Source organism: Macaca nemestrina, chromosome 20 (genome assembly GCF_043159975.1).
Source record: "Macaca nemestrina isolate mMacNem1 chromosome 20, mMacNem.hap1, whole genome shotgun sequence".
Lineage (NCBI taxonomy): Eukaryota > Metazoa > Chordata > Mammalia > Primates > Cercopithecidae > Macaca > Macaca nemestrina.
Genome location: NC_092144.1, coordinates 49,412,771 through 49,422,834, shown reverse-complemented (window position 1 = coordinate 49,422,834; position 10,064 = coordinate 49,412,771). Strand labels below are relative to the sequence as shown.

The 10,064-nt window shown below is 52.5% G+C and overlaps 1 protein-coding gene across 3 annotated transcripts; it reads left to right on the top strand.

Annotated features, from left to right (window-relative positions):
* Nucleotides 1–1,917: 1,917 nt before the first annotated feature.
* CCN (cyclin P) lies at nt 1,918–6,792 on the top strand. Of its 3 annotated transcripts, XM_024797111.2 has the most exons (7): nt 1,920–2,061; nt 2,143–2,322; nt 3,915–4,004; nt 4,083–4,238; nt 5,174–5,332; nt 5,416–5,567; nt 6,216–6,792. In XM_024797111.2, exons 1-7 carry the CDS (start codon nt 2,056–2,058, stop codon nt 6,379–6,381), a joined length of 909 nt encoding a protein of 302 aa, XP_024652879.2. In that variant the 5' UTR covers nt 1,920–2,055; the 3' UTR covers nt 6,382–6,792. The 3 variants fall into 3 exon arrangements, with proteins under 3 accessions (XP_024652880.2, XP_024652879.2, XP_070942946.1); XM_024797112.2 differs by lacking the exon at nt 3,915–4,004 and having other exon boundaries at nt 1,918–2,061; XM_071086845.1 differs by lacking the exons at nt 1,920–2,061; nt 2,143–2,322 and adding an exon at nt 2,341–3,081.
* The last annotated feature ends 3,272 nt before the right edge of the window (nt 6,793–10,064 follow it).

Sequence of the window (10,064 nt, the reverse complement as noted above, 5' to 3'; positions counted from 1 at the left end):
CCCTCAACCAGGGTTGGTTGCCTCACGTTTTTGTTTTCTGGTTTTTTTTTTTTTTTTTTTTTTTTTAGACAAGAATTTCGCTCTGTCACCCAGGCTGGAGTGCCATGGTGTGATCTCAGCTCTCTGCAACCTCGGCCTCCAGAGTTCAAGCGATTCTCCTACCTCAGCCTCCTGAGTAGCTGAGGTGACAGGCACCCACCACCACACCCAGCTAATTTTTGTATGTTTAGTAGAGACAGGGTTTCACCATGTTGGCCAGGCTGGTTTCGAACTGACCTCCAGTGATCCGCCCACCTCAGCTTCCCAAAGTGCTGGGATTACAGGCTGAGCCACTGCGCCTGGCCTAAAGGTTTATTGTTTGTTAAGCTACTTACCTCTCACCATTTGCCCACAAGGAAATTCCTTGTGGACAAGACAGAGTTCAAAGTCATCCCTGTGCTTCTGTGAGACAAACCCATATCTGATGGCTTCCTCTGCCCTATTGTTTGAGCAAGACTAGGCATGGATGACTGTACCTGTAAATCGTGCATTCAGTAAATGGCTAATCAAACTCAAAGCAGCCGTTCGTCTCTTGTCTATGACCTGGAAGCCCCCTCCCCTGCTTCAAGTTGTCTCGCCTTTCCGGACCGAACCAGTGTACAGCTTATACATATTAATGACGTCTCATGTCTCCATAAAAATGATAAAACCAAGCGGTGCCCCGAACACCTCCTGAAGCTATGTCATGGGCACGTCCTTAACTTTGGCAAAATAAACTTTCTAAATTGATTGAGACCTATCTCAGATACCTTTTGGTTTACATAGTTAATAAGCATCTTGTGTAGAGGCATTTTGTAGATACCCTGATTCCTATCAGATGTTCACCCACTAGTTTGAACATCTATTGATGTTTCTTGCATGAAACGATGCTGTGGTGGTTGACAAATAGAATTTTCCATACTTCTATATTTATTAGTTCGGCCAGGCATGGCTCACACCTGTAATCCTAGCACTTTGGGAAGCCAAGGCGGGAGGATCACTTGAGCCCAGGAGTTCAAAACCAGCCTAGGCAACAAAGTGATACCCCAGTCTCTACAAAAAATTTTAAAATTAGGCAAGCATGGTGGCACACGCCTGTAGTCCCAGCTACTTGAGAGGCTGAGATGGGAGGCTCACTTGAGCCTAGGAGGTTTAGGCTGCAGTGAGTCATGTTCACACCACTGCACTCCAGCCTGCGTGACAGAGTGAGACCCTGTCTGAAAACAAAACACATCTATTAGTTCACATTCTAAGGATTAGAAGAGCTTTTCTTTCCCACTGTCTGAGTTATATCAGAATAAACATGTATTTTAATTTTATTCAGTGGTTTGTGATCTGTGACTATCATCTTGATGCTCACATTTTCTAGATTTAGCTAGTGACTTCTGCATCTATGTGACTTGCCCTGCCATTGGGACACTTTCTGCCACACAAAAGTATTCCAGATCTTGTACCTTCTCTTGTATGACCCTGGGATCAGCCGTTTCTCCAAGTAGACCTGGTTCCTTTTAGTGGAGAATGGGATGCGGCGGCCAGGGCCTGGATGGTACCGGTGCTTCTTACTATTGGGGTGTCATTGCTCTTAAACCCTCCCAGTGGACTAAGCTAGGAAATACATGTGTGCATACCCAACACTTATTTCTATATATGTGTTCACACAATTTTATCTCCAATTCCATTGTGACACCGACACCACAAGGGTCATTCTAACCTCTGATCTATGTTTGTACATCCATCCTCTGACGGTACAAACCCTGATTCTACATTTTGAAATCATCCCAACTTTATGGTCGAGGAAAGTGAGGCTCAGAGGGGCTGCTTCTGGGCAGCAGGATGAGGCTCTGTCTCCAGCTGCCCGACCTCAGAGGGCTTCGAGAGGACAGAGCCAGCCTGCGGGGCACTCGCCTTTGTGCACCTGCCCAGGCGAGGCGGGCTCAGTGCGCACGCGCCCAGGCGCATTTAAAGCACCCGCCGCGCCTCTCTTCCCCTAGCTGCAAGGGTCGGTGCTTGGCCTCGCCGGCAACACCCTCCTGGAGGATGCTGGTGAGAGGCAGGGACCAGGGGCCCGGCTCCCGGCTCAGGCCTCTCTTTAGGCGCTGAGTCCCCAGGCCCTCTCCTTTGCAGAGTCCCGCTGCCTCCCTCGATGCAGAGCCTTCGAGCGACCCAGTCCCCGACGGCTTCCCCTCGGGCCCCAGTGTCTCCCCAAGACGCCTGGAGAGGCCGCCGGGGCTGGAGGAGGCGCTGAGCGCGCTGGGGCTGCAGGGAGAACGCGAGTACGCGGGGGACATCTTCGCTGAAGCCATGGTGAGCCGACCCGCCGCCTGCCCTGGTGAGGCCGACGCCAGCCCCCCCACCCAGCACCCACTCAACACCACCTCTGAACTCCCACCGCTCCAGCCTCTCTCCGCCCCATCACTGGCAGCCGGCGTTCCTTCTCTGCAATGTCCAGGCTGTTGTTTTGTTTTCACAGAGCACCGTTTCTACCGCTGGGAATGCCCTTTCCCACCGTCCCCGGGCTCTTTACAGTCCCTCCTGGGGTGTTTGTGGTCCCCGTACTTATCCTCCACATTTATTCAACAAATATTTAATGGTTTAGTAGCAAATGTTTTAAGCGCTGGAGATGCTGCAGTGCTGGCCTCGTTCTGGGGAGATGAGCAAACACATAGGACAGTTAGGGAAAGGCCATCCACACCAAAGCGTTGCCGTTGCCAGCCTTCAGACATCCCTATGAGAGGGGTGCTGCGGCAGGAAGACTGAAGGGAGGAGTTTATTTAACGTCTTGCCAGCGACTCTCCTGGGCCAGGATCTCTGTTAGGACCTGAGAGACACCTGTGTTCTGGGCGGAAGTCCCTGCCCTCGTGGGACTGGCAGCCTAGCGGCCAAATAGACAAAGCACACAGGGAGACATCTTCAGAGTGAAAACGCTGAGACAAAGAGATAGTGATCGGGTGGGAGGAGTATAGATAAAGTCATGGAGATGTTAGTTGAATGACGGAAAGGCTGTGCAAGGAGTTGGGGAAGGACCCTCTCTGTAGAAGAAACAGGAAGTGCAAAGGAGCTGGGGTAGGAATGGGCTTGGTATAGTCTAGGAGCCAAGAAGGTGGCTGTGGCTGATGTGTGGGTTGTCAGGGGAGAGAGGGAAGAGGTGATGTTGAAGCAGAGCCTGAAAGAAATTAGAGTTTTCTCCAAGGGTACTGGGAGCTATGGAAGGGTTTTATAAGCTGGGGAGTTCCTTGGTCAGATCTTTCTTTGGGAAGACCCTTTTGGGTGCTCTGAGGCAGAGAGGTTGAGGATTGGTGGTCAAGAGTTGAAGTCTGAGGCTGGGCGCAGTGGCTCATACCGGTAATCCCAGCACTTTGGGAGGCCAAGGTGGGCAGATCACCTGAGGTCAGGAGTTCAAGACCAGTTTGGTCAACATGGTGAAACCCCGTCTCTACAAAAATACAAAAATTAGCCGGGCGTGGTGCTGCATGCCTGTAATGCCAGCTACTCCGGAGGCTGAGGCGAGAGAATCACTTGAACCCAGGAGGCAGATGTTGCAGTAAGCCGAGATCGTGCCATTGCACTCCAGCCTGGGCAACAGAGTGAGACTCCGTCAAAAAAAAAAAAAAAAAAAAAAAAAAAAAAGTGAAGTTCTGGGAACCTAGGGGGAGACACCCAGGAGACTATGTGGCTCTGGGGGCTACAGACTGGAGAGGTGGGTATGGAGGCATCTGAAACAAAGCCCAGAGTTCTAGGTGAGGACATGTAAGAGGAGCTCATTTGGAGGCCAGTTTGGGTGTGGCACACCTGAGATGTCCAACTGACTGGAGGAGGCTGCTACACCCAGGGCTGGAGCTCAGGAGAAAGGCAGAGGCACAGGTGTGGAGAGTGAGGCATCCCTGCCCTAATCCCAGGTGTGCCGCATGCTGCCCCGGAGAGCCCTGCCCCGTGCTGTGACCCCGGAGATGCGCGCCCTGGTGGTAGACTGGCTGGTCCAGGTGCACGTAGGTATCTGGAAGGGTGTGGGGGGCTGAGTTTGCGTCGCCGCCTGGGACCCCGTGGTCACCTGTGCCCCTCCTCAGGAGTACCTGGGTTTGGCTGGTGACACACTTTACCTGGCGGTGCACCTGCTTGATTCCTACCTGAGTGCTGGCCGCGTGCGCCTACATCGCCTGCAGCTGCTGGGCGTGGCCTGCCTGTTTGTGGCGTGCAAAATGGAAGAGTGCGTGCTTCCCGAGGTACTTCCGGGGTGGGGTTTGGGAGGGTGGATGGAGTCCTTTGGGGAGTCACTGATTCAGTGCCTACTGTGTGCCAAGCACCGTGCTGTGTCTGGGATTCACATGTATGAGGGAGGGGCTGTCAATGTGTCCCTTAAACAGAAGAGGAGACCGAGGCCCAGAGAGAGGAAGACACTTGCCTCACATCAAACAGTTGGAACTTCGACTCTGTCTAGAATAGTCTGTCTTAAGGCTGGGGGTGATGGCTCACGCCTGTAATCTCAGCACTTTGGGAGGTTGAGACGGGCAGATCACTTGAGGTCGGGAGTTTGAGACCAGCCTGACCAACATGGTGAAACCCTGTCTCTACTATAAATACAAAAATTAGCCCGGCGTGGTGGTGCACGCCTGTAGTCCCAGCTACTCAGGAGGCTGAGGTAGGACAATTGCTTAAATCCAGGAGGCGGAGGTTGCAGTGAGGTGAGATCGCGCCACTGCACTCCAAAACAAAACAAAAAAACCCAAAAGGTATATCACTTTGGGAAACCAAGATGACCTCGTCTCTAATTTAGAAAAGTAAATAAAAATAATATAAGCTAGGCCATCTTGAATAGTTACCGTCAACATGCATGAATTTAGTGCCTTATCAGAACTGCCTGGTGAAGCAGGGAGTAGTATCTGTTTTACGGCGGGCGGGGGGGTGGTGGGAATGAGGCAGAGAGCTGAAGTGAATGTCCTGTGTGTCACAGTGAGCAGATGGTGGGGTTTGAACTCGAACCCAGGTCTTGAACCCAGGACTCTCAAGCCCGTGCTCTCTACGACTTCCAGACACAAGTCAATGGCCCCATTTTACACACCAGGAAACTGAGGTCCGGAACCTGGGGCCTTTTCAGGGCAGGGAGTAAAGAGCCGGGATCCAAGACTCCTTCACCTCCCCGCGCATTCCCCATCTGCAGCCCGCCTTCCTCTGCCTCCTGAGCGCCGACTCCTTCTCGCGGGCGGAGCTGCTGCGAGCCGAGCGCCGCATCCTGAGCCGCCTGGATTTCCGGCTGCACCACCCGGGTCCGCTGCTGTGCCTCGGGCTGCTGGCCGCGCTGGCACGGAGCAGCCCCCAGGTGAATCCTCGTGGATACGGGGGTGGGGGCGTGGCCGACGCGAGGTGGGGCGTGGCCTGACAGTCGCCCCGCCTCACTTGCAGGTGATGCTACTTGCCACCTACTTCCTGGAGCTGTCTTTGCTGGAGGCCGAGGCGGCGGGATGGGAGCCAGGTCGTCGCGCGGCTGCGGCTCTGAGCCTGGCGCACCGCTTGCTAGACGGCGCGGGCTCCAGGCTCCAGCTGGAACTTTACAGGTGTAGTCTTGGCGTATGGGATCACAGCAGCTTCAGGGACTTCCCTTCCTGGTCATTTTTACCGTCTCAGAGAACGAGAGACCATTATTGGGGAGGAGGTGGCACCTAGACTTGATTTTTCTGTGTGGGGGAGAGAATGGAGTGGGAGGACCCCATTAGTCCAGATCTGGGGGCTCTTAACCTTGCTCCAGGGTGGAAGATAGCCTCCCAGGCCCAGAAGATGCTCCTGTTGCCTTCCAGGGCTGAGAACAAAGGGTCTCTCAGGCCTCGAGTCCTCCATCTCTGTATCTGGTGATGGATGGGGGTCCCTTTAGCTGCTAGGGCCGCTAACCATGCTACCAGGTGGCAGGGCGAACCACGGTTTCCCCCAGGATAGGATGGCTGCCCATCCTCAGCTCCCCTCTTTGCTTCCTTGCGTGTTCCGACTCCGCACTAGCCGCGCCCTGTAGGAAGAACTGGGTGTCCACCTCTCCCCGGTGCTCACCTAGTCACTCCAGTTGAGGATGGGACGCGTGCCGGATCTCAAGAGAGCCCCTGACCCGTCCTTGGGGACCCACATCGACGCTGCTTCTCACGAGTCTCCAGTTCCAAGGATGGGTCATCTCCAACCCCTTGTCCTACCTTAGTTTCTCCATCTCCCTGCTGCAGCCCCGAGGAACTGGGCCCCCTCGAGCCGTGCATGGCCCGCGCTGCGCTCCGAGGTCCCGCGCCGGGCCGCGCCGCAGTCTTCCTCAAGTACGCGCGGCCCCAGCGCCAGGGCACCAGCCTCGCCGCCGCCTGCCTGCTCCGCTGCCTCCAGCCTGAGCCCCCCTGAGCGCTGAGACTCAGTCACAAAAACAACAACAAAAAAAACCCCAAAACCCTCCCAGTGTGTGTCCGTCTCTCATCTCAATAAAAGAATGTATTTTATTTTGAGCGCTCTCTGCCCTCATTGGGCGAATTCCAGTCCCTTCTAGCTTTTGATTGGTCGCTTTCCAGGCCTCGCATCCCTCTGATTGGATGTTCTCACCACTTCCTTTAATGGTTGCTGGGATATAAAATGCAAATTCTGAGCTCCACCACCAGGGGGCAATGGCGGGCTTCCCCAAGGGCCATTCAGCAGGATAAAACTGGGATCCCTTAAGGACTGGCAAGAAATCACGAAGGATGGGGACTGCGAGGAACTGAGAATGCCCGCCCTGGTCAGAAGAAATGCTGTCTCGATGTTGCCAGCTTTTCAGATCTTATTCAAGTAAATCTGAAATTCTGCAATTCTAAATCTGCTTTTAGATGTCAACTAATTCAGTATTTCCTTTTTTTTTTTGAGACGGAGTTTCGTTCTTGTTGCCCAGGCTGCTGGAGTGCAATGGCGCGGTCTCAGCTCACTGCAAACTCTGCCTCCCGGGTTCAAATGATTCTCCTGCCTCAGCCTCCCAAATAGCTGGGATTACAGGCGCCTGCCACCATGCTCAGCTAATTTTTCTATTTGTAATAGAGATGAGTGTCACCATGTTGGTCAGGCTGGTCTCGAACTTCTAACCTTAGGTGATCCTCCCGCCTCGGCCTCCCAAAGTGCTGGGATTACAGAAGTGAGCCACCGCACCCGGCCTAATTCAATATTTCTTAGTGGTAGTACAAGCCCAATGCATCACATATACTGGGCTATGAAGATAGGGTCTCGCAGGCCTGGAAGATGCTCTGTGAAGGTCATCAGTTTGTAGTAGTAAGTCCTGGATAGTGAGAGTTTGATCAATGGGGTCTGATATGCTTAACCTGGGAAATGCCCAGGTGTCAACGGGGATAATTATGGTACCAACCTCCCGACACTGTGGTGAGGATGTGAGTTAAAATATACGTAAAGCGGCCAGGTGCGGTGGTTCAAGCCTGTAATTCCAGCACTTTAGGAGGCCGAGGCTGGCGGATCACGAGGTCAGGAGTTTGAGACCGGCCTGGTCAACATAGTGAAACCCTGTCTCTACTAAAAATACAATAAATTAGTCGGCGTTGTGGGAGGCACCTGTAATCTGAGCTACTCAGGAGGTTGAGGCAAGAGAATTGCTTGAACTCGGGAGGTGGAGGTTGCCGTGAGCTGAGGTCACGTCATTGCACTCTAGCCCCAGAGACAGTGCAAGACTCCGTCTCAAAAAAAAAAAAAAAAAAAAAAAGTACAGCTTTATGACGATGTCTGACACCTAGGAGGTGTTGTAAAAGTGTTAACATTGTATCCCAGCAGGACTGTGATTTTAGGTATGGTTGTCCTCTGCTACTGTGCCCAGGTACCTAGGCATTTACTTGGTCAGAAAACATGGTTATGAATCAACGGATTTTTTTTTTTTTTTTTTTAAGACAGGGTCTCACTCTTTCATCATTCAGGTTGGAATGCTGTGGTGTGATCTCAGCTCACCGAAACTTCCACCTCTTGGGTTCAAGCAATCCTCCCACCTCAGCCTTCCAAGTAGCTGGGACCACTGGTGCATGCCACCATACCTGGCTAATTTTTGTATTTTTGGTAGAGACACGGTTTTGCCATGTTGCCCAGGCTGGTCTCGAACTCCTTAGTTCAGGTGATCCACCTGCCCCAGCCTCCCAAAGTCCTGGGATTACTGGTGTGAGCCACTGCGCCCAGCCAGATCTCCGTGTTTTTAATTACAAAAGAGACACACCCGAGGTGGGGAAAGGTGTGTGCACTGCTCAAGAACTCAAACTCAGGAGTTTTATACTCCTAACTGAGCCTGGGTTTGGAGATGCAGAGAGGAAAATGTTTGCACCCCTGAGGTGTTCAAGGCTGGACCTCAGGGATAAGGGAGAAACTCAGCAAAATCGTTTTACAGCAAAGTACAATAAGAGATAGAGGCAGATGCTGTGGTTGAGATGGAAGGTGCTGAGTTCCGGTTTCTGTCTGTCATATGTGACTTGCCATGGGACCTCCAGCTGGAGGATGTGCTGTGGGGGTGGAGGTGGGGAGAGTGGAGACTCTTGGGGCTGAGACCCAAGCTAGAGTCTCAGGGGAGGGGGAAGGAGTAGTAATGCATAATGCCTTTCACTCACACACTCATTCATTCAACAACTATATATGGATGCTGACTCAGAGCCAGGCCCTCATGATCACATGACTCAGAGTCTAATGGATGATAAGAACACCAGTTGTTGCCGGGCGCGGTGGCTCAAGCCTGTAATCCCAGCACTTTGGGAGGCCGAGACGGGTGGATCACGAGGTCAGGAGATCGAGACCATCCTGGCTAACACGGTGAAACCCCGTCTCTACTAAAAAATACAAAAAGCCGGGCGAGGTGGCGGGCGCCTGTAGTCCCAGCTACTCGGGAGGCTGAGGCAGGAGAAGGGAGTAAACCCGGGAGGCGGAGCTTGCAGTGAGCTGAGATCCGGCCATTGCACTCCAGTCTGGGCGACAGAGCAAGACTCCGTCTCAAAAAAAAAAAAAAAAAAAAAAAAAAGAACACCAGTTGTTAATTGCCCATTAATGTATGAAGCCCTGTGCTAAGTGCCTTACCTGAATAAGATAATTCCGTTCCTGCAACCGCTCTGAGGTTAACTTGCCTTTTATCCTCATGTCACACAGAGGAAGTCCAAGGAGGACGATAGAGGAACTTGGCCCAGGTCCCACAACTAAGGAGTCAGCTAAGGAAGACTGAAGGGCAATTCACCCTCGGTTTTTTTCTTGAAAGCTTCCTGCATGCTTCCTTTCCTGGGGACTTGTTCGCCTTCTCACTAGTTTTCCCCCATAGACAGGTGAGCTGGGTGAGGGCAAGAAGGAGATGTCTCTTGTTTATGGAGTTATTCCCTCCTCCAGGAGGACTTTATCACCACTTCAGCCCAGGGCAGGTACCTCCCACATCCCAGTCCCGACCCCCTGCCTGTGCCTCTTCCACCTCGGCCCTGACCCCTCTGCCTGTGCTTCCCAGGCTAGCCTGCTCAGGGCTGTCACTGTCTGGTCTGTCTTCCCACTCTACTGGGGGCCCAGTGAGGGTAGGGTCTGAAGCTCACGCAGTCTCTGCTATGTCCCAGCATCATCCAGCACAGAGCTGGGCACAGAAAGGACGTCAGTGAATATTTGTTTCATAAATTAACAGATGAATTCCAAAGGTGGTATTATTTTTAATGTATCTTTCTTTTCTTTTTCCTTTCCTTTCCTTTCCTTTCCTTTCCTTTCCTTTCCTTTCCTTTCCTTTCCTTTCCTTTCCTTTCCTTTTTTGAGACAGCATCTCCCTCTGTCACCCAGGCTGGAGTGCAGTGGCACAATCTCGGCTCACTGCAATCTCTGCCTCCCAGGTTCAAGCGATTCTCCTGCCTCAGTCTCCCGAGTAGCTGGGACTACAGGTGCACGCCACCACACCAGGATAATTTTTGTGTATATATACAAAAATTTTGTAAATATTGTATATTAGTAGAGACAGGGTTTTGCCATATTGGCCAGGCTGGTCTCAAACTCCTGACCTCAAGCGATCCGCCCGCCTGGGCCTCCTAAAGTGCTGGGATTATAGGCGTGAGCCACCTCGCCTG

Bases quoted from the DNA above. Each gene is read 5' to 3' on its own strand.
- CCN (XM_024797111.2), top strand. The intron at 4,239-5,173 runs GTACTTCCGGGG...CCCCATCTGCAG, and splicing joins AAGAGTGCGTGCTTCCCGAG to CCCGCCTTCCTCTGCCTCCT. The intron at 5,568-6,215 runs GTGTAGTCTTGG...TCCCTGCTGCAG, and splicing joins CTCCAGCTGGAACTTTACAG to CCCCGAGGAACTGGGCCCCC.